This window comes from Vipera berus (assembly GCF_964194415.1).
Source record: "Vipera berus genome assembly, chromosome: W".
NCBI classification, from domain to species: domain Eukaryota; kingdom Metazoa; phylum Chordata; class Lepidosauria; order Squamata; family Viperidae; genus Vipera; species Vipera berus.
The window spans coordinates 58,252,458-58,276,968 of record NC_138210.1 but is presented as its reverse complement, the minus strand read 5'-3'; the positions used below and the strand labels follow the sequence as shown (position 1 = coordinate 58,276,968).

Here is a 24,511-nt window from a genome sequence, read left to right as displayed (position 1 = left end):
GTAGTCTACCCATCTTTAAGTTGCCAAGGTTGAGAAACACTGCCATATTGTTTTGAGTGAAAGGCATCAGAGGCAGTTGTCTCAAAATTGTTGCTCTTCAGGTACAACAGATTTAATACCAACTTACACTTTCTCTGAAGTGTTTTCCGCTATAAGAGCTGTTCATGTTTTTCTGTATTTTTCTGAGGCTTGAAAATTGCATTCCAATACATCTCTTCTTGATGTATTGGGTTTACAGTACATTCCTGTTGAAACTGAGAAGGGTGCTACAGCGTTATTTTGTTTCTTTGACTTCAGAGTTGCCCTGGCTGCCCAAACTTCAAAATCTGAAAAGGGACAGTAGAAGGGACACCCCTAGACTGGATTTTCATCTAAAACTCTTGGTCTCCCATAATAAAGGCAAACCACAACACTCCATCTATAAGAATTTCACTTAAATGTTCTTCTCCTTTGAAATAAATTTCAAAGCAAGCAAATCTTTCTTCTGAGCTGGTGATTGATCAGAATGGGATCTGCTTGTCAGTTTGAAGGAGAACAGTTAGGACCACAGTGTCAGAGAACTGTAAGAAGGGGACTTCCATAATTTCTACCCATTCTGGCCTTTATAGGACACCCATTTGGGAAAAGCTGGGTTAGAGACTCCAGACAGAACCAGCAAGCAATTGAGAAAAGGATGTTCAACTTCTGAGAAGGTCCACCAATTATTAACTTTCCTACAGAGTGGACCAAACTTTGAGGGGTCCTTGGTGCTCTCTGAGCTTGCTTTTTTCTTGCAGACATTTCATTACCCTATCTAGTAACATTGTCCGGGCTAGTAAGGACCGCTGTTTGCTGTCAGTTTATATAAATCTTAAAGGTCTTTAAATCAGCCTTCTCAAGCACTCAAGCACTCCTTACTAGCACGGATGATGTTACCTAGTCAGGGTAATGAAACGTCTGCAAGGAAACAAGCAAGCTCAGAGCACCAAGGACCCCTCATTTCAACCCTTAGCTACACATATTCTCCATCATTGGGACCAATTTTATTTTATTTTATTTTTTTGCTAAACTCTGGCTGATTCCCCCAACTTCAATGCAAGGTCCAACACTTACTGTGGCAGGTTGGGATGTCACAATACTTCCAGTAGATCCCTTCTTCGTTCTCTGAGATGTAGCACCAAGGCTGTACATCACCGTCTGGATTTCGGCAGTAATTGTGACTGCCCAGCCCCCACTCGCCATTGGGATACTTGACCGTGTTGTAAGCATGTTCTCGTGTCTGGTTCCAGTAGAGGCAAGGCTTCCCAGCGGATCCAGGCGCAGTTCTGTTCTGCAGTCCCCGATAATCAGCTCCATTCACCATAAAACATTCAGATAATTCTGGGGAGTAATCAGAGGGAAGAGAAATGGTAGGAGGCAGGTTTCTCCACGTTTTCTCCTGCATCTTTTAATTTTCTATATGGGGGTGGTGATGGTTGTTATCGTGCATTTCCTCCCCATTCACTAAAGAACCAAGTCACACATGGCTATTTTGAGACAAATCATCAACTCTTGATGATGGCGTTGGATGTTCTTCCAACTTCTCAGACCCAACTCTTAGCAAAGTCAGCCAAGCAACGCCTTTTCTTCACACCTAAGACATATTTGATTGCTGCTTTATGATGAAACATAAGTGTTTGGTCACTTTCAACCCAAGACCTATCTCTGATCAACAATCCCCCTTTCCTTTTCTCTCTTGACAACCACAGCAATTCTCTCTGTATCATATGCATCTGATAAACTGAACTGCGATGCACAAAAACTATAGATATCTGCCTTTGAAGTGGCATAAGAGTCTGTTTCGATTTTGCCGCAGAAGAGTAACACAGCTATCCCCCGGGAAGCTATTATATACAAACAAAGTTGTCCTCACAACAACCCAGAGAGCTTGGTTAAACTGAGCTATAGTAACCAGCTCAAGGTCATCTAAGGGACGTATGGTAGCCTGCCAGGAAAACAATCCACAGTTCCTCATGGATGAAGAACTTGTGGCTCTCCTGGTATTGCTGAAAGTGTAACTTCCAGACATTGGCCATAGCTGCTGGGAGTGCTGGGAGTTATAGTTCAACAACATCCTGGTGAGACACATATATATACACACACAAATATACGTACGGATACAAATTGCATAATCAAGAAAATAAAGGGTTTGCAATTTTAAAAAACCTAAGCCTTCTGGAGTAGTGAATTTGTATTTGGTCGGATTTTAGTGGCCTGTCCACACAACAAAGCTCCAGACAGTTAAAATATAGCAAATTCACATACAAGTTACTAAGCTTGGTTATTTTTAACCTCTTGTCAATTTTTGTAAGTTGGTGTGTTGGGTGAATTTAACTTTTTTGGTTAACGCATGATTCAGTGCATTGTGCAAACCAGGAAAATGAATTCAGGTTAAGTTGTGTGAATGCAGCCAATGCCCTTAATTGTACTCAGGTTGTCAGTGAGCGTTGCAATTATAATCAGGAAATCCCACTGAATGTTTTTTTTTTCTTAGAGAGGGATAACAATGACATTGATAAAACTGACACAGTGGGAAAGTAAATCTTGTTTAGCTACTGTTCTCATTTGGTGATTGTTCACAGTTAACAATCACGATGAAAAAGTAACTTTAAGACTGTTCCTCATATTTAGGTCTATAAAGCAAAGGAAAGCTTAAATAAGACCACAAATGCAATCGTAGTTTCATTTACTGACTGTTAATGATTGAGTTGCCAGTCCCAATTAGAATCATATATATTTATATATATGATTCAACTATTCAATCAGGCATAATTTAAGCAGGACCGCTGTGACATCCTACATCATCATGACTTCTGGAACTTCATTTCTAGATGAGGAAGAGATCCCAAATTTTTAAACAATCTTCATAAACACATGGCACAACATAGGACAACATCAGGACAAGATTCAGCAGTCCATCTGCATTTAAAAAGACACCCTTTTGAAGGTAGCAAAGTCCACATTTTGGACCGAGAGGACCACTGGTTGAAAGAGGGGTCAAAGAAGCTGTCTATGTCAAAACTGAACAGCCCTCTCTCAACAGAGGGGAAAGGATATGACACCATCTATCTCCAGTCTACAACACAGTCCTTTCAACAGTTCCAAGAAGGCTCCACATCCATTTGCACTACTCAGGTGACCCTGACAACACAGATAAAACTTCCAGGTAGCCTCAATGACTCTCTAAAAGAATGCAAATGAACAGCTGTCTAAATCCTTCCATTCTCCACCATCCAATCAGAGCTGAAAAAGCTTCTTGGATGAGAAGCGAAACATCTTAAAAAAAAAAAAAGCCCAGTTGCCTCACGAAAAAGCATCTTTGGGATAACTATGACCTGGATGACTGAAAATCTCCATAGACAAACACTCTTAAAGCTAATCTCTCAGTCTTAGAGGATTGCTGACGGGTGAATTCAGCCCTTGATTTCTCATTGGTGAAGGAAACTCCCTCTGTTTCTTCACAGAAAGAGCTTCTGTCAAAACGAGTTATAATTTCAGGGCAGAAAATTTGAAAAAAATAATAATTGTGCTTCTCTTTTGCCCATAATCTAGGGAATTCGCTTTGGTCAGAAAATTGAAGGAAGTTTGAAGAGCTGCAGCTGGAGAAGAGACCTTGAGGTCTTCTGGGAAGTTCACAGGAGACCTCCAGCTGCCCCTTCTTTCTTTCCCCTCCCAATCCTGAAATGTGGAGCTGGAAAAACATCAGAGCAAGCCATGACAAGACAAGCTTGGAAGAAGAGGGACTCCTCTCAAGGCTGCCTCCAGGGTGGGGGCCAAAAAAACCCCCCGAGATTAGAGATGCTAAATGTGTAATCAGTTAAAGCATGCAAGAGCTTTGAAGATTCAAAGGGAAATGGCGGAGGGTGTCCTGTGAGATTTGACTGGAGGCAAGTGAAACACAGGAGACCCTTTTAGATCGCACATTTGGGAAGAGGAGGGATTGGAGGAGGATCAAAGAGTTCAAAGACACATTTAATCGGCCATGCCAAGACAGTCAAGTGCAGGCAGAACACAAAGAAAGAGTATGGGGGACAATGAGATGGCACAGCCTCTGCTAAACCTCTGACCTCTACCGAGGTCAAAGAATGAGCCTTTCTAAACCAAGGATGAACAATATTTGGGGGGGGGGGAAATGAGTCATGTTTGGTCTTTTGAGTAGAGTGACCGGTGGGGATAGATTCCCCAAAGATGGCAGAGACTATATAATGAACTGGGCAAAGCCCAATTGGGTTGAAATGGAATTGATTTATTTACATGCAGATGATAGGATTATTCCTATGTATTTAATTTTCCTGTTTAGGCTTATCATTTGTCTTTTATTTGTTGATTGGTTTCATCTCCATTCTCATGCTCCTAAACAGATTTGGAGTAGCTTACCTCAAAACCTAATTAATTATATTAAAAGAAATATACAATCAACCAAGAACTCGAGATTCAAGTGTTTACAACTACAGGTAGTCCTTGACTTACGACCACTGCAGGAACCAGAAAATTTGTTAAAATAGTGCAGTCATTAAGTGAGACGTCATACGCCCACATCTGATTTTAACTTTTTTGTTATGGTCATTAAGCTAGACATCGCTTGCCTGCAGCTTGTGTCTTTTGCTGAGGGCTTCCCCACTAACTTTGCTTGTCCAAAGCTGGCTGGGAAAGTCACTTTTTTCAGCATGGTCGTAACTTCAAACAGTTGCTAAACAAATGGTTGTAAGTTGTAAGAACTAATTAATTTAGAAATTGTAGAAGGCCTCCAAGTATTTCAACCAAGGCTTTTAGGAGTCTTGCCCCACTGTGGAGAGCCATCCAGTTCATCTGCAATATCAAGACTTAATCGTCCCAGAAATCCCATTTTTACAGTGTTTTCTCCTTACATCATAAATGCTAATCCCGGGGGAAAATCTTGTTTCTTTAGGCCAGTAGTTCTCAACCAGCATGCTGGCTGGGGAATTCTGGGAACTGAAATCCACACATTTTAAAAAGGGCCAAGTTTGAGAATTTTTACTCGAGGCAGCCGATTGAAGTGGTTGAAATGTGAAACGAAGGAAGGAATGCACCACATCAGATTGCAAGTTACTGTGTCATTTCTAAATGTTTCTGCATTGAAAACAAAAACAAAACATACAAAACCTACACTCCCTTTCGCCCAAGTAAAAACTGACATATCAAGGAAAAAAGTTCTAGCCCAGCCCAGCCCTGGCTTTGCTTGCATTCTTTCAAAGTCATACAAGCATGTTCCTCGCCGCATTCATATGTCTCTACATACAAAGAACCTTCACATATCAGTTCAGTCATCCAGAGTCTGAAGTACAAATATTGGAATTCTGCCACTTATTTCCACTACATTTTTAGTCAAAGAAAATAGCGTGCTGGATCTGAAGAGATGCCCATGAGAGATCGTGCCCCAGTGGCTCCTTCCATTCTGAAGACTGCCCTGGCATTGAACAGTCCCGCAAGGGGTGCAAAGGGAGAATGCAGGCATAGTACGACACGTCAAGGAAGCAAAAGGATCATAGCCAGCCACAAGTTTAATGAAGAGAAGGGCGAGGGGTGACATGATGGCAGTGTTCCAATATCTCAGGGGTTGCCACAAAGAAGAGGGAGTCAAGCTATTCTCCAAAGCACCTGAAAGCAGGACAAGAAGCAACAGATGGAAACTAGTCAAGGAGAGAAGCAACCTAGAACTAAGGAGAAACTTCCTGACAGAACAATTAACCAGTGGAACCACCTGCCTCCAGAGGTGGTGAATGCTCCAACACTGGAAGTTTTTAAGAAGAGACTGGCCAGCCATTTGTCTGAAATGGTATAGGGTTTCCTGCCTGAGCAGGGGGTTGGACTAGATGACCTCCAAGGTCCCTTCCAACTACTTCTTCTTCTCCTTCTCCTTCTTCTTCTTATTATTATTATTGGCAATTTGCACAACCGTGTATATCTGCTTAAAAAGTAAGGACAAAAACAGGCATAGAAATACATCTGTGCTACTTGGCTTTGCACAAAGTAGGTTGCAGAAGTGGCAGAAGGCCATTTTCCTTGCAGAATCCAATCTGGGCTGTAGTTCTCCCTCCCTTCCTCTCCCCCCCTTTTTTTAAAAAAAAAATCTGGAAAAATGGCAGAGATTCAGCAAGTGGTCCTTCAGGCTAAATAATGCTGAATGCCGGGTGGTAGAACTCACAAGGGTGAACAAAAGCTGCGTTTTGGGCTGGCAAGGAGATCAGACAACCAGCGGCTCCCCCTCGCCCCGACCAAGAACTTGAGAGGGCTGGCTCCTAGCCTGCCTTGTTTTATCCCAGACATAGTAATGTCCTTCCACAGCTGGGAATAACCTATGACTTGTTTTCTCTTCACTTGCCTCCTGCCATCCACCCACCCTCCCAGCCCAAACCTCTCCTGGTGTAACCAGATGCCTTTCCAACCTAGCAGACATGAGCCCCAGGGGGACAGGACCCACCTGTTGTTGGAGATGGAAATAGCTGAGAACATAATAAACAGGTGGTCGATATAAAGCAAAAGGACCAGACTAGGAAGGGGAGGGTAGCAAAGTGAGCTCTTCATGGGAGGATGTGGAAGCCCACAGAGGCCGGAGACTGGATGTCTAGCAGGTGGCGGGTGTTGGCAGCTGGTCCTTTAGAAGATGCTTAGGACCAGTGGAGTGCTATCTGGGGGGCACGAATGTGAGATGGCCCCGGGGAGGTGAGGGGGGGGAATAAAAATCAGGGGTGAGGCATTAGACAAATGGTACAGGAGGCCTTGGTGTTACCGCACTGTTGAATTGCTGAAGAAATGCGACATGAATGTAATGGAACGCATACAGGCAGGCCGGGAGGCTCATAGCTCTGTTTCAACAAACGTGGGATTAGCTATTTTGGTACCATTGTGGAAAGCTTCCTCCTGTTGGGGTTGCAGCTGTCGAAAGACCAACAGGCTGTGGAGAACGGACAGGCAAGAATGTCAAACATGTCTGTAATGCCTTTCTTTAAAAAGAAATCAAGGGTATATTCACACCTTTATGTTGCATCTCTGGGGCTTGCATCTGTGTTCCGGATACTCTGGAGATCCTTAGATACTTACCAGGCCCCTTTAGTGAGAGTAGCAATCATATTAGATCAGCTGCTTTGGGTGTTGTCCCCCAAATTCAGGTCTTAGCCTGGCGCCATAGCCAATGAAGACTATTAGACACGAGGTGCAGGATTTATTTCCCTTTACTGAAGCGCTTCAGCAAAAGGGGTCCCAGCCTGCAAAATGCCAGGACCCAGAACAAAGGATTTAACAACTTTTATACAGTTTTTTAAGGTGGGATAGAGAAACATTGTCTAATAGGTTTTTTTAAAAATTCTCTAAAGGGTCGTCTATTGGCTCCATGCCATTCCTACTTCTAAACCTTAACTAATAAATGGTTCAAAAGTTATCTAGCAAGTATTCTACTCGCTCTACTTCAACCCTATTCCTAAAAGTTAACTAATAGGCATCCTAGAAGACTTTTAGCAAGTGTTCTATTGGCTGGTCTTAACCCTATTCCTTATCTTAGCAATATGTCTTGTATGATATGCCTGACAGTCAGCTCTTGTTTTCTACATTGAAAGGGGTCCCACTTGTCCACACTCCCTCTTCCTTTATCTTTGTTATGCAGGCTTTGCAAATACCACATCTTCTCCCTTCCCAGTTCATGCCATAACCTTGCTTTACAGCAAAAGTCCCTACAGCAAATGGCCCATCATTCAAGACAGCTGCTTCACCCCCACAGGATCTTCTCCTTCCCCATGAAGCAGGCTCAGGGAGGAACTGGGGTGTTCTGGGGCCAAGCCAGACTGAACAGGGCCATCATTCACATGTTCACAAAGTGGCCAAATGTAAAGGGAGCTGTTCTGTTCCAGCCTACGACCGGCCCTGTTTGTGTATCAGGGACAACCCCTTTTTCCTTTTTACAGTCAATAGGCTGGAAAAACCTAACCCAAATTTATTTACAGTTTGTTTGAAGCAATAGAATAAATGAATCAAAATATCAAACAAGAGTTAAACAGAAGTAACAAGAACAGACCAGGACTCTCTCAGAATGTCTTCAAATGCCTTCAGCAACCAGCCCCACCCACGCCTTCCCCTTTTATTATCAGTCCCAAGGCGTGGCTTCTCACTGCCTTCTCCTCCTCTCACTGAGTTGCCTCATTGATTTTCTCTGCTCTGCTCTGCTGGATTGCCTTCTGCTTCTAGCATCTCTGAACAGATTCAGCTTTGACTCATCTAAGTCCGATACCTTGCGCTCACACAGCTGGGCCTCATGAGGAACATGACTGGAGGGGCCAGGCTGAGAGTCCTGCAGTGCATCAGAACCTCCCTCCGACACCAAAGGCTCTCCAAACCCCTCCTCCTCCTCCTCAGATTCATCGGACTCAGCTGCAGATTCAGATTCAGGGAGCACAGGCTGACCCTGAATCACAACAGGAGCACATTAGAGAAGCACCATTGCTTTGGACTTCAGTCTACCTATCTCCATTTTTCTAGCCACAGCGTTCTCCTTTCAGTTCAAACATAGCCAAAGTGAGCTGGAAATGGAACGGAGAAACATTGTGATGGACTGAAGAAGTAGCAAAGCCCAGAAACCCTGAAGGGTTTGGCCTTCCCCTTTTTCATCACCATTTCTATAGTTAAGTAAAACTATCTACACTCTCTGTTCCTCATGTTACATGTTCATGGACAAAATTGCGAAGGGATCTGGGTTCATTGCTAGGGCCACATCCAGTTCGGCCTTCAGGGCCCATGGGTCAACAATGGTGCTTTCAAACAAATCCTCAGGGCAGCCTTCCTGATTCACTCAAAAGTTCTATGGCAAGCAGCACATATTCAGCCTTCTCATCTGTGGGAGATTTGGAATGATTTGAGCCCTGAGAAATGTGAGAGAATAAAAATTGAAATGCAAACAAACCAAAGTGACGCACTTCTTGATGCTTCATGTACAAATGAGAAAACTAAAAGACTCAAGTGAGAGGTGGTTAAGGAAAAAACAAGAGTATGAGGAAGAAAGGAGGAACAGGGGAAAAAATCTTATGTGGCCAAAGATTTCCTTCTCAGTTTTCTAGCTAGTCATTTATAACTCTTCCAGGATATCCCACCTCGTTCCTATTTACACCTAATTTTCCATCTCCATCCAGTTCTGCATCCAGTTCTGGTCACCAAGATGTAGAAAAGATGCGGAGAAGAACAACCAAGATGATTAGGGGACTGGAGGCTGAAACAGATAAGGAACAGTTGCTGGAATTTGGCATGTCTAGTTTAATGAAGAAAAGGACGAGGGGTGACATGATAGCAGTGTCCCAATATCTCAGGGGCTGCCACAAAGAAGAGGGAGTCAGGCTATTCTCTTGAGGGCAGGACAAAAAGCAATGGATGGAAACTAATGAACGAGAGAAGCAACTTAGAACTAAGGAGAAATTTCCTGGCAGTGAGAACAATTACCGTATATACTTGAGTATAAGCCGACTCGAGTATAAGCCGAGACCCCTATTTTTACCAAAAAAACTGGAAAAAGTTATTGACTCGAGTATAAGCCGAGGCTGGGAAATGCAGCAGCTCACGGTAAATTTCAAAAATAAAAATACAGGTAGATAACAATAAAATTGCTTTAATTGAGGCATGTGGAAAAGAGGGTCAACAAAAACAATATATTATCAGTATATTCAACAAAAACAATATATAACATTAAAGTATTAACAATAACTTTAAATGTACAAAAACCTTAACTCAATAAGCAACCAAGCTAAAACACAAGCATCAAAATCCTTCAAAACTGGATTCCTCCTCCTCATCTGTATCTCCAGAGCTTCAGCTGTAGCTGGTGTGAGGTTATCATATACATTGTCACAGAGTTCGCAGTCATCACTATCACAGCTGTCGTCCTCATACAAAGCACTGTCTTCACTGCCATCCATAGCATTACTTATGCCACATTTCTTGAAGGCGTGCTTCACCATGTCCTCTAGAATCTCTTCCCATGCATCACGAACCCACTTTGCTATCAGTTCTATGTCAGGCTTCATCATATTTCCACCTTTTGTTAGTCGGGCTTGACCAGATGACATCCATTCGCACCACATCTTTCGCACACGGTCTTTGAAAGGTTTATTTAAACACACATCTAAGGGCTGTAATACAGATGTAAGCCCACCTGGAATAACGGCTAAAGTAACTTGAGAAGACTTTGCCAATGTTTTTATGTCATCAGATGTGTGGGCTCTGAACATATCCCAAACTAGCAATGATGGTTTTTTCTTTAAGGCTGCTCCTGGTCGTCCGTTCCAAACTTCTTCCAGCCACTTTTTTGTTCCATCTTCATCCATCCAGCCTTTAACATGTGGGCGCACTGTAATTCGTGGTGGGAAATTGACCTTTTTAGGCAAGGTCTTTCTTTTAAAAATAATGACAGGCCGCAGCTTAGTTCCATTAGCCAAACATGACAGAACGACTGTAAAATGGTTTTTCTCATTACCTGTGGTTCTGAGTAAAACAGTTTTGTCTCCCAAACTTGCCACAGTTCTGTTGCTTGGAAGATCAAAGGTCATAGGTGTTTCATCCATATTCCCAATATCTCCCAGGTCATAGTTATGGATCTTTCTTTGTTTTATGATGAATGAATGGAATGACATCACTTTTTCATCAAGGTCTTTTGGCAACTTCTGTGAAATCTTTGTTCTTTGCCGCAAACATAGGCCATACATATTCATGAAGCCAGTACACCATCCTGCTGACGCAACAAAATTTTCAATGCCTGGTGCTTTTAATTTGTCATCTTTAGCCATTTGAAGGGCACGTAAGCGAATTCCCATGCGTGTTACGCAGTAACCATTTTGACGACACTCCATAACCCATTTATGCAATTCAGTCTCTAGAGCCCCATATGGAGTTGTTAAACCACGTCGAGCTTTTTTTGCCTTTGGAATCTTTTCCAAGTCAGCTTTCATTTTCCGCCACTCCCTCACTTGTTTTTCATCAACACCAAATTCCCTACTTGCAATACTGTTATTGCTTTTTTCTGCTCTTGACACAACCTTTAGTTTGAAAGCAGCTTCGTATGACCTGCATTTTTGTTTTGGTGCAGGATTAGAAGTACTGGGATCCATTTCTAACAGGAATGGGGAGGTCTGCTAGGGAGGCGGCAGTCAAGCGTTTCCCTCCTCGTGCGTGCGTGTGTGTGTGTGTGTGTGTGAGACCCGCGGGAACGGCTGGTAGAGGTGGCGGCAGTCCGGCGTTTGCGTTTTTTTGTGTGTCGAGCCCCGTGGGCCCGACACACAGGAGGGGGGGGACGCCGCTTCCTTACCAGCCATAACCGGTGGGTCTGACACACGCACGCATGCATGAGGGGGGGAAACGCTGGACTGCCGCCGCCTCTACCAGCTCTGCAAGCCTTTGCTGCCCCTTCTCTCCGCTGCCTGGCCTGAACAAAGAGGAGCCGAAGGGAGCAGCTCTGCAAGGCTCTGCCGCTCCCTTCTCTCAGCAGCCTGGCCCGAACGAAGGGACGCCCCTTCGTTTGGAACAGGCAGCGGAGAGAAGGGGCGGCAGAGGCTTGCAGAGCTGGTAGAGGCGGCGGCAGTCCAGCGTTGTTTCCCTCCTCGTGCGTGTGTGTGTGTGTGTGTGTGTGTGTGTGAGACCCACGGGAATGGCTGGTAGGGAAGCGGCATTCCCCCCCCCTCCCTTCACGGGGCTCGACACACACAAAAACGCAAACGCCGGACTGCCGCCACCTCTACCAGCCATTCCCGTGGGTCTCACACACACACACACACACACACACACACACACAGATGCACGAGGAGGGAAACAACGCTGGACTGCCGCCGCCGAGAGAATGGGGCGGCTTGCTGTTCTCTCGGTGCAGCACGGCAGAGGCTGGATCTCGCGAAAGAAGTCTCTGCCGAGAGAATGGGCGGCAAGCCTCCACCACCCCATTTTCTCGGCGAAGACTTCTTTCGGGGGATCCAGCCTCTGCCGCCCCCTTCTCTCAGCTGCCCAGGAAGCTTGTCCACTGCCCCATACTTCGCGTCTCAGCGCCCATTTTCTCGACGAAGACTTCTTTCGGGGGATCCAGCCTCTGCCGCCCCCTTCTCTCAGCTGCCCAGGAAGCTTGTCCACCGCCCCATACTTCGCGTCTCAGCGCCCATTTTCTCGGCGAAGACTTCTTTCGGGGGATCCAGCCTCTGCCGCCCCCTTCTCTCAGCTGCCCAGGAAGCTTGTCCACCGCCCCATACTTCGTGTCTCAGCGCCCATTTTCTCGGCGAAGACTTCTTTCGGGGGATCCAGCCTCTGCCGCCCCCTTCTCTCAGCTGCCCAGGAAGCTTGTCCACCGCCCCATACTTCGCGTCTCAGCGCCCATTTTCTCGGCGAAGACTTCTTTCGGGGGATCCAGCCTCTGCCGCCCCCTTCTCTCAGCTGCCCAGGAAGCTTGTCCACCGCCCCATACTTCGCGTCTCAGTGCCCATTTTCTCGGCGAAGACTTCTTTCGGGGGATCCAGCCTCTGCCGCCCCCTTCTCTCAGTTGCCCAGGCAGCTGAGAGAAGGGGGCGGCAGAGGCTGCATCCCCCGAAAGAAGTCTCCGCTGAGCGAGAGAATGAGGCGGTGGAGCGGTCCGCGAAGTATGGGGCGGTGGAAGCTTGCCCACCGCCCCATACTTCGCGGAGCGCTCCAACGCCTCATTCTCTCGTCTCAGCGCCCATTTTCTCAGCGAAGACTTCTTTCGGGGGATCCAGCCTCTGCCGCCCCCTTCTCTCAGCTGCCTGGGCAGCTGAGATAAGGGGGCGGCAGAGGCTGGATCCCCCGAAAGAAGTCTTCGCCGAGAAAATGGGTGGCAAGCTTCCACCGCCCCATTCTCTCAGCGGAGGCTTGCAGAGGTGGCAGCGGAGCTGCGCGCGCAGCTCTCCAAACCGCTGCCGCCCATTTGGAGAGCTGCTGCCTTCGTCCATGTTTGACGAAAGCAGCAGCTCTCCAAACTGGGGGGGTGGAAGTTCTTTTTTTTTGTTCACTGGAGTATAAGCCGAAGTGGATTTTTTCAGCCCAAAAAGTGGGCTGAAAAATTCGGCTTATACTCAAGTATATACGGTAATCAGTGGAACAACCTGCCTCCGGTGTTGGGAATGCTCCAACACCGGGAGTTTTTAAGAAGAGACTGGACAGCCATTTGTCTGAAGTGGTATAGGGTTTCCTGTCTGAGCAGGGGGTTGGACTAGAAGACCTCCAAGGTCCCTTCCAACTCTATCATTATTGTTATTGTTGTCATCCCCACCTCCCAAAATATCAGTATAAATCAGACTCTTCAGAAAAAGGAGCTCCTTTTAGTTTTTGTTGCTTTAACTGTGTGATAAGTGTTAAGAAACCTCTGCATATACTTAACTAAGTATATATAAGTACTTATATATAAGAACTGATGGCAGGTGGACCAAGGCAGTCCTAGAATGGATCCCACTTGATAAAAAGCATCCAGGAAAGAGACCTAAAACAAGATGGATTGACGACATCAGCAAGTATGGAAGGCCCAATTGGCAACAGAAAACTCAGGACCGTATAGGTTGGAAACATGCGGAAGAGGCCTTCATCCTGCAGTGGATAGACAATGGCTAAATGATAATGATGATGACGATGATGATGATATAAGTACTTACACTCACTCACACAAATATCATCTGTCAGAATAAGCTGCAGTTCAACATTTGCCATAATGTCACTACTGATAAATCGGTGCTACCGTGTCTCTGTTCACTGACATTAAGTGGTATTTTTCTAAACATTTCAGGAAGGTAATTCCTGTTGCATAGCTTTGAAACCATTACCAAGGGATCCACGAAAGCTTAGGACAGATAAAAAAGGGGGATGATTTGAATTTCTAGCACATGCCATTTACATGCATGTTATTGGCAGCATATAATATCTGGGCTGCTATACCTCAGGCAGCCATAAAATGAAGATCACTTTTCAAAAATTGCATTTTCCTTCTATTGTTTTTTTCACCAGCCAGATGCCCTTTTTGCTTGCAGCTGACACAATGCAGCATGAATGCAAAATCATTTACTGCTGCAAATTAAATAAATATGCCAAGCAGCAGTGTTCCTCAATCTAATGCTCCTCAGCAGTGTTAAAAAAATAAAATCTAGCATCCCATCATCCTGTCCTATTTTAGGAATAGGGGGAAGAGATTAACCAATTAAAGTGAGAAGCTAAAGAAAAACATGACCTGTTTAAACAGGGAATGGGCAAGCTCCATAAACATTCAGTTCAAACATTTTGTTGTTAGTTGCGAAGTCATGTCCGACCTATCGCGACCCCATGGACAACGTTCCTCCAGGCCTTCCTGTCCTCTACCATCTTCTGGAGTCTATTTAGGCTCACGCCTACTGCTTCAGTGACTCCATCCAACCACTTCATTCTCTATCGTCCCATTCTTCTCTTGCCCTCAACCTTTCCCAGCATTAGGCTCTTCTCCAGTGAGTCCTTCCTTCTCATTAGGTGGCCAAAGTATTTGAGTTTCAACTTCAGGATCTGGCCTTCTAAAGAGCAGCCAGGGTTGATCTCCTCTCGGACTGACCGGTTTGATCGCCTTGCAGTCCAAGAGGTAAACCGCTTTAAAAAGACAGTCAAGAAGAGAATTGAGAAGCAAGGGAGAGATTTGGCAAGTAAGTCCTTTGAAGGAGGAAAAGTAAGAGCTCGGCACATTGAATCCTAAGAAGAGAAGATCCAGCACAAAGCACGACAAGGGTCTTAAATACCTGAAGGATTGTCACATATAAAGTGGAGCTAAGTTCCTGCTTGTAATTCGGAGACCTGGACTGGAAGCCATGGGTAGAAAAAAGAAAAATGCCAGGAAATGGTGTGCTTCTGGCTAACTTCTTAGAAGTCATTTCCTAACGATTCTGAGCTATTCTCAATCTCCTTGGCGTTTTCTTCTGCTGTATTGTCTGGGGCTGATGTCATACTGTAGTATAGCACATCTGGAGGGCAAAAAGTTCAGAAGCTGCTGTCTTCAGCACTAAGGTCCCTTCCAGCTTTGGAACTCTATTCTTTTACCCTTTTCAACATTTCACAAAAAAAGACCCAGAAACCCACCAGCACGATGCACTGATCAGAGGAGATCCAGGCACATTTCCATGCTCAGCTATATCGCACACCAAATGACCTTGTGCTAATTACTCTCTCTCTCTCTCAGACTGACTTGCCTGCCAGAAGAATGGGGGGGGGGGCAGGGGAGGCAGAGGCAGGGAGGGGAATCCCATATGCTGCTTTGAACTTCTCTGAGAAAAGGTGGGATAGAAACAGAACTCAGTTCTCCTACCAGGAACTGATGCTCGAACACATCTGTTACACATTGCTGAATTCTCTATCCTGCCTGGTCTTCATTTAGCTTGCAATGCTGTATTCTGTCCTCCCCTGATTTAAACAGAGTGCACTTTTTTTTCTCTCTCTTCAGTTGAGGAGTTCCTTGAAAAACCTAATTCAGGGTAGGCCTTCCCATCAACCGTATTTGCAGGGCAGGGGTTACACGTTCCCTCGTGTTTGTGCATTTGTATGTGGAAACAAATACATACAGCCCCTTGCTGAGACCTAATTTGAAGCTGACTGAAGGAGGAAACTGAATTTGGGAAGACTGACAGCTCAACCTACTGCATGCATGGGAAGGAAGAATAGACGCAGCTCTGGCGTCAGAATAATGGGTTTGACAAGCATAGGAACGTCTCTGGTTTACTTGTGAGAAACTGAAAGGCGTGCGCTTTTGATACAAGCCCTTTGGCTTAAGCCTTTTGGCAGGAGTTCTTGCTCATAAATTAATAAATTGTGGCTTAGCCAAAATCCACACAACAGCATAATGAAATGACTAGGGTTATTCCTACGGCAAGATGTGACAATGCCGCTAATTCAGATAACTCTTTAATTTTGGAGCACGGATTATGTATTAAGGTCACACCTCTGCGTTCTACATTCTTAACTACTCGGCATTCCACAAAACTGGAAAATTACCTTATTGTTTTCTTTTGTGTTCTCTCTTCCTGAGTCTCGTCTTTGAACAGGTTTCCAAAATGAAATTCAGCAGCTAATTAAGGCAACTAGATTTTCAATGTCAGTGAGAATTGCAGAGGCATTATTAAAAGATCGTACCCCAGGAAATAAGGAAAAAAAATATCAAAATACGTAGGGACATTCTGAAAATTGTCTGGAACAAAAGGAAACAAACGGGTTTAACTGCCTCTGTGATCTAGTGCCCCCTTATGGAGCCCGAAGCTTTAAAACTGGCTTTTTTTTTTTTGCTCTGTTCAGAACATAGAAAAACACAAAGTAGCTACTTTGAAAGAGACTAACTGGCATTTCCTGTTACAAAAGAAATAGAAAGAAATTATAATTGATTCAGGCAAAACAACAAAGAGAAAATGGAGTATTTCATGATCTGCAACCATCAGAGTTGTCAACAACCCCACCTTTGCTAACTGCACCAAAGGGCAGAGGGTTCAACCAGTAAATCTTTCATGATCCACTACAGCTTCAGTGCAGGTATTCATATTTCATCTGCTGAATTGCTGTTTCACCCTGAACATGTCAGAGTAAGAGCATAAGCAGCAGAGGAGGTTTCAGAAAATGTTGGATCACATGATCACGATAGGTAAATTCTGGGTAAATTAAATGCGGTCCTCCAAAAACCCCATTCCCTTATCCGTATTATTCCTAATCCCACCCTTCCTCCAAGAACAAGCTGAATGGTCTTCTTTCTTTACTCCCCATCATTTTCTTTTAACAACGGATTAAGAGAGCCTCAAAAAGAATGAATGGACGGTCCCAAGTCATTTAGTGGATGCGCTTTCAGATTTAATCAAGTCAATGAAAAAGCTATGGTGGTTGCATTCACATGACATGCTAAACTGAACAGTGACTAATGGGTGGAGGAATACTGATGGGGGGGGCAAAATAAAAGTGGGTTAGTGAGAAGAGCCCAAAACAAGCAATGGGTGGGGCCAGTTAGTGGAGTTTGCAAAACTGGAAGACTGAATCTCACTTCTCTTCTTTGTGTCACCCTATCCTTCCCACTGCCGTTCTGATTTTGGCATCTCTCTTTGGCTATCTCTGTGCATCTCACGACACACATGTCCCTATCCAAGTGACATCTAAACACTCGGAAGGAGGCCCAAAATGGGAAGAAGAAAAATGGAAGAGTTGTTCATCTTCCCGGATGAGTTTTTCCCTTCCTCAACAATCTTAGAAGCCCTAATCTGGACTTCTCTGAACAATGGCACCTGTCAAGTATACCTGTGCATGGATCAGCCGTATCACCCAAGAGTTTCCACACCACTTGTCCATGAAAGAGATAGAGAACAAAGAGTTCCCAAACAGAGGAATAAATAGAGAGGTAGGATGACTTCAGGAAAGTATTACATTAAAGGCACTGAAGGACAGCCAAGATACGTTTGGGAAGGGGGAGAATATTGGCAGCTCTAGTAACTGTCAGATCTCAGGGATTAATATCCAGCTCTATGATATAAGTCCTTGCTTGGCTGGGAAAGTAGCCAGACATCTTTCCCTCTCTTGGGGAGATACAATGAAAGGAGGTGTGGAATAGAAATGTCTTCTTCCTGCATACCTGCACAGCATTTATTATTTGGTCTTCAGCCCAGAACATATCTACTATCAGGGCTTTTTTTCTCATAGAACGCTCAGAACGGAGTGCCGGCACCTTTTTTGGATGGAACCTTGTAGGATAGGCAAGGCGGGTTGTATGACATCTGTGAGTTCCGGCACCTTTTTCTTTTACAAAAAAAGCACTGTCTACTATATTGGCTGGGTTGTGAATATACGAAGCAGTCCCTCACGTGGAGAGCAAGTGGTCCTCTGAGGCTGAGGTAGTCTGCTCTGCCGGAAGGCCACCTCTGGAGGATAAAACAGGGATGCTTCCCTTCACCTGCTATAATTGGATTTTTCCAATGGAATCCAGCCTCTAGCATGCCAAGCAGGTACTTTTAAGAAGCTGCCAGGATCCCTTCCCAAAGGGAGGCTCACTCTTGGAAAATGTGTGCAGGAAAGAACGCCATCGAATAGGTACAAAAACTAGACTTAGCACAATCGGCAGGGATGACAACCCTGGCTAGGTCCTTTCAACACCAGGGGTCAGAGTTCCCACTTCAATGGCAGAGTGGTGGTGATTTGTTTTATTTATTTACATCCTGCCTTTGTTATTTTTTTATAAATAACTCAAGGTGGCGAACATACCTAATCCTTCTTCCTTCTCCTGTTTTCTCCAAAACAACAGCAACACTGAGGTGGGTTGGGCTAAGAGAGTGTGTGACTGGCCAAAAGTTCAGTCTCCTGGTTTTTAGCCCGGAGCCTGAACCGCTACATCAAGCTGACTCTAGTGATGATGGATACAAACACACCTTTCACTAGACTCTTCCTCCCATGTAATTACTTTAATTAATCCACAATACCTCTGGAACTCTCTACAGTTCCTTGCATCCAATTCCAGCTTTCTCCAATCAACCCCCCCCCCCGAGGATTTAAAACTACAATCCCATCATCCCAAGCTGGTATGTCAATCCCTTGAGACTAATGGGAACGGTAATAATACAACATATCCCAAAAGGTACCAGCCTGTGTACAGCAGTCCTGACTAAACCTGAGAAGATGGAGCTGTTTCCCCAGCGCTTCCCTTTCCGTTCTTCCTTGGCTCCCTCCACTTTTTCCTTTCTTACACCCCCCCCTTGGGGGCAGCATCCAGTCCCTTCATTCTTCTTCAGCGCTGGGAGTGCTGAAAACAAAAGTCTGACATCCCAATTGGACACATCAAGATCACAAACTCCCCAGTGTCTCCTTGCTGAGGGAAGCCTAATGACACCCATGTATAATTGATAGCAAACAATTCCCATTGCTCCTCTTACAGCCAGCCCGCTGAGCCTTGCCATACCTCATCTAACCATCTTTGCAAATAACTGAAAGAGGGGTCAGATTGTTTGAAGGAGAGAAAAAAGGAGGATCCGAAAAAGCTGCTATCATTTCAGGGGCCTGGGGAGTGTTGTTGGGGTGTAGGTGAGGCTCATCCCCGCTCCTGTCCTGCCAGCACAATTTTTTCTCAAAAAGAGACCAGACCAGCACTCTCCAGTCACTTGGGATTCCCATTGGACAGGTATCCTAGACTCCAGTCAAACACATCTGGAGGGGCAGAGGATGCTTTGGCTCAGAAGGCCTGCAATGGGGGGTGGGGGGAAGAGAGAGAGAGAGTGAAGGATCTCTGCCAAGGCTATTCTCCTCCCATCCTACTACAATCTGAGCTGCCGTTTGTGGTCCTGCAGCTGTCTGGTCTGCCAGGGTGAGGGAGAAATTGGTGGGGCTCATCTGTCTGCACGGGCAGGACAGGTGGTCCAGATGGGGTGCTTCTGAGGCCGAGGGCTCCTCGGGCCAAGCAGAGGCACCAAATGAGGGAGGCAGAAGGGTCCTCCCAGGCCAAAGGCAGAGGAAGCGTCTACCAACACCGCTTGAGTGGCTCTCCTCCTCCTCTTCCCAATCTCTGCTGCGTCTGCGCTGAGGGCTACGGCTGTGCTTCCAGCTGCCACTTTCTGCATCTCAACAGCCTCTTGTGTGGCTCACACCCTCACGACAACCTCCAGAGGCACAGGTGGAACGAGTAGATGCCATGTTCATACAGCACTTTGGTTACGGCATGATCCCATTTTGGAGGCTTGTACTGTATTAGCCCAGCAAGGTTCCCACAACCCTGTAAGCCATGGACAGACAAAACCAAGCTCAAAAACTAAACCAGCCGGGCACATTTACAAAAGCAGCAGGTGATGTGTGAATGCTGCCTGCACCTGAAGCAGAGGGTATGTTTGCTCAGCTCTCCATCCAACCTGGTACTCCGTCTTGTGATCTATAACTCCCATGAGGTTGCTAGGGGGGGGTGCATACAGAGGGTCCAAATAGGTGATGGCCACTGTGATGAGCATAGTAGTCTGAATTGCTTGGGCAACACTGGTTCAGCAAAGCAGAAATGGCCAAGCCACTGAACAGCATGGATTCTTGTGGTTTCTCTTTGTCCCACTTCTCAGATTTTAAGTCCTGCGTCTTATGGACCCCATTCCCAACCTTGTCCTCCCAGCTCACTTACCTGCTTTCTGCAGAGTCCACGAGCGTTGAAGGAGCACCAGCAGGAAACCAACAACTTCCCAGGGCATCTCTGGACAGTGTCGCTCACCCTTGCTCTGGGCATTAAGGCTGCCCCACAGCTGGAGGGAACCGCCAGGATCCCAACTTGACAGCTAGAGCTGCAACGGGGTCTCTGAACTGTCAAGGTGCCGGCCAGGAGCTTTACGGATCAAGGGGTCAGCTGGATCAGTGGGCAACGTTTCCGCTTGCCATGGTGCCGGAAACCTGCTTTCGCTGTCCAGGGTGATTCTGTCGTGGGAACTCTGCTGCTTCTCCTCCCGGTTTCCAAAGGGTAGTAGCACGTCGGAGGCTGCCTTCTCCCGGTTTGAAGGAGCACCAGTCGAGGCGCATCTGGAGTCTTTACTCGGGAGTCAGGAACCTACTAGGCGCCCCCCCCTCCCAAACTCAGCCACCGATCGGGGCTTGCCGTTCCGGGAAGACATTGGGGATTACTCCGGGTCGGAGATCATCTTGGCGGCGGGACCGAAGACGCGCCTCGGAGACGGGATTGCGCCTCGCCCTTCTCGGCTTCGCTCCCAAACACTTCAGATCTCGAAGCGGCTGGATCGCCTGCCAGAAGCGGGATGCTTAGGGATCGTTCCCTAGTCTCTTGTCTCTCCGCCTCCCTTCCCCGCCTCTCTTGGCTCCCGACCAACCTGCTCCCCTCGGGAATGAATCCGGATCTCTCCGGATCTCTCTCTTTCCCCCCCCCCCACACACACACTCCTCTTCCGACCGGTCGGCAGGTCAAGCCCCGTCCCCGCCAGGTGTCATCCTCAGGTGAGGTGCCTTCGATCCCTCGAGGAATCTCGCTCGGCGTCTTACTGGACGGTGGCGTCCGGAGCAATCCTCCCAGCAGCCGCCGCCGCCGCCGATCCCCCGAAGGACCCAATCCGAGGGAAGTCGCACCGTGGGCGCTTGTTTACCTCGGTCGGGTGACGCAGCTCAAGCAGCCCGAGTTGGGGGATCGTCTCGGCTGGGCGAGGGAAGAAGAGATCGGATCCTCCAAGAGCCGTCAGAAAGCGAGAGAGGACCACCTGTCGCAGCCCGGCGCGCCCCGGCTTCGACGGCGCCTGGCCGGACGGCTTCTCCTTCTCCGACGCTGCAGCTGCCGCTCCCGTCGCCGCCGCCGCCGCGCTCCGTTTCCCCCAGCCCGCTCCCCTGGCAGCCGGAGGCAGAAGGGAAGGCGGCTCCCCCCCGCCATCCCCACCCCACCCCACTCCCAGCAGATCTCCCCGCCCTGGCCGGCGGCCGCCCCTGGGACGTCCCATCTCGGAGAGGGAGGGCCGACGGAGGGGGAGGGGGAGGAGGAGGAGGAGGAGGGAAGCGGCTCTTCGGCGGCGTCGGCTTCGCAAGCCGAGTCGCTCGCCTTTTCTCAGCTTTTGCGCGCCGCCTTGAAATCCGAGACGGGGCGGTGCAAGGGGGCGGAGCCGAGGAGGGAGGAGGAGGAGGCGGTTCGTCAACGCGAAAACGGGAGGGTTGGGGGGACGCGGGCGTGGGGCGGTGGGAAGTTGCTGGAGGGCCAGAATGGCAGCGGGCTTGGCCTATGGCAGGGGTAGGCAAGCTCGGCTCTTTTATGACTCATGGACTTCAACTCCCAGAATTCCTGAGCCAGCCATGCTGAGGGGAAAGGGAGAGGTTTCCATGCTGAGCCATGCTGGCTCAGGAATTCTGGGAGTTGAAGTCCACGAGTCATAAAAGAGCCGAGCTTGCCTACCTCTGACCTAGCCCAAGGGGTAGGCAACCTTGGCTCTTTTGTGACTCGTGGACTTCAACTCCCAGAATTCCTGAGCCAGACATGCTGAGGGGAAAGGGAGAGGTTTCCAAGCTGAGCCATGCTGGCTCAGGAATTCTGGGAGTTGAAGTCCACGAGATAATAATAATAATAATAATAATAATAATAATAATAATAATAATAATAATAATAATAATAATAATAATAATAATAATAATAATAAAAAGTTGGAAGGGACCTTGGAGGTCATCTAGTCCAACCCCCTGCTCAGGCAGGCAACCCTATACCATTTCAGGCAAATGGCTGTCCAGTCTCTTCTTAAAAACCTCCAGTGTTGGAGCATTCACCACTTCTGGAGGCAGGTGGTTCCACTGGTTAATTGTTCTAACTGTCAGGAAGTTTCTCCTTAGTTCTAGGTTGCTTCTCTCCTTGACTAGTTTCCATCCGTTGCTTCTTGTCCTGCTTTCAGGTGCTTTGGAGAATAACTTGGCTCCCTCTTCTTTGTGGCAGCCCCTGAGATATTGGAACACTGCTATCATGTCACCCCTCGCCCTTCTCTTCGTTAAACTTCATAAAAGAGCCAAGGTTGCCTACCTCTGACCTAGGAAGAAAAAAAATAAAATAACACCACGAATACTACAGAAGGAGTTCATTGAACAACAGAATCAACAGAATCAATGAATCAACCCTTTTAACAAAGACGGACCGCGGTTTTTTTTTTAAAAAAAACCAAACAAACAAACAAACCGTAATTTTAAAAAGTGCTCTGGCAATCTTCCCAGAAGCAAAGCGGGTGGGTGGATGGATATGCATTCATCTGCCGGAATGCCGTTTCTCATAAACTGGGTCAGTGGGCATCTACAAAACGAGATTGTCTGCTGTAGTCAATAACAGACAAGGTCATAGAATATGGGCAATCAGTCAGATAACCGGGATCAACCATAGAAACTTTTGCAGGTTAATAAATTAAAACTGTCCGAAAAGCGAATGGCACCTAGCAGAGAGATTTCAGTGACAAGAATGTAATCGAAGTATAGCCCTACGTATAGCTAGCTCACTGCGGTAGTCCAGTCATGGTGGATAAAATATGGACAAATGTGGGGAGAAAACATTTACCGCTGATGCACTCCACTTAATTGCACAAGCATTCCATTCCCTTCTACCGCTGCCACTCAAAGTCTGGAAGCCAAGTGGAGCAAAGAAGCATTTCCAAGAAACCTGTAGCTCTTTCTAGAACAATTTGAAATCTAAACCTGGGCCAAGCTATCTCTTCATGGATAGCAGCTCCAAATTAGCTCTGCTTGTTTGGACTTGTTCAGCCCAAAACTGAGACAGCCCAAGTGATGGTCCGAGATCTCAACTACTTCCTCAGGGTGATCAACACGTGAATGACACTCCAAATCTCACCTAGTGGTTTCAAGTCCGTGTCACAAAAACCAGGAAAAATGCTTCTCAGATTTTACACGGCCCAAAGGTCGTTTTGGACCCTACTTTGAAAGGGAGAAAGAGCTAAGATTAGGGGCTATCCAAAAGGATGTCGGAACATCTACACAATGTTTCCATGGCTCAAAAACTTGCTAGAAACTCGCAGAAACAGCCTGATCTCACTGTTTATTAATATAAGTAGAAATGCTGCCTGTACATAATTCAAATGCTTTTCTTTTCTTTTATTACAGTGATTTGTACGTCACCTAATTCACTAGATTGATGGGTATTATTAAATCAAATATTTTGGCAATAAAAAGAGGTTCCAGACATGAATCTAGGGTGAATTTATATGGTACCCTGCTTCATCTCTTTGCAGTAAATTTGGAAAAAAATATATGAAAACATTCCAAAGTGGAAGAGTTAATGGTTAGAGCAGCCTTCCCCAAAATTGCCTCTCCCTCCAGGTGTAGCAGATACGTCTCCTTTCATCTCCACCTAAATTGCTCTCTCGATAATTCTCAATTGATCGAAATGCATTTCTGACTCCTGGTTATTTAGCAAAAAAAAACAAACCAGGATCAAATTCTGTTCCCCCTCAGAACAATGTTGCTGAGATTTAAAAAAAAAAACAATCAGTAGTGGGGGTTCGTGAAAAAGGACTGTTATTTCAGCACTAAACTACAGTCAGAGGTACTTCTGCTTCTTGATTCCCTCCATTCTGATTCATCTCCTAAGCCACTGTTTGTCACCTAACCCTCCAAGTGATGGATTTGGAGGTTCCAGCAAAGACAGCTAATTCAGAAAACCTAAGTCTGCCCATCCCTGGGTTGAAGAAAGTTGGCACTGCAACATTCAATTGGTTTAAGAAACTGGTTTAGCTACTGTCCAAGAGGTTCCGTCTTTGGTTATGGGAGGAGAAGTGTTACCTCCCGTTGATAGGGTGCGCAACTTAGGCGTCCTCCTGGATACACGACTCAGTTTTGAAGATCATATAGGAGTTGTGGCCAGGGGGGCATTTGCCCAGGTTCGCCTTGTGCGCCAGTTGCACCCCTACCTGGACCGAGATGCTCTACGTACGGTCACTCATGCACTCGTTACCTCCCGTATAGATTACTGCAAAGCTCTCTACATGGGGCTGCCCTTGAAGACCACCCGGAGGCTCCAGCTGGTGCAGAATGCGGCCGCACG

The 24,511-nt window shown here is 46.4% G+C and overlaps 1 protein-coding gene across 1 annotated transcript in view; it reads right to left on the bottom strand.

The window, feature by feature from the left end:
* The window catches only part of LOC308676232 (kremen protein 2-like), a gene marked incomplete at its 3' end in the record, with an annotated part of 48,194 nt that extends 27,786 nt beyond the window's left edge, over nt 1–20,408 (bottom strand). Inside the window, exons 1-2 of the mRNA XM_081342040.1 lie at nt 20,123–20,408; nt 1,093–1,359 (exon numbers count right to left, since the gene is read on the bottom strand). Coding sequence (XP_081198166.1) covers nt 1,093–1,359; nt 20,123–20,189 — 334 coding nt within the window. The 5' untranslated portion in view covers nt 20,190–20,408. The remainder of the gene's footprint in view (nt 1–1,092; nt 1,360–20,122) is intronic.
* Between the last annotated feature and the right edge of the window lie 4,103 nt (nt 20,409–24,511).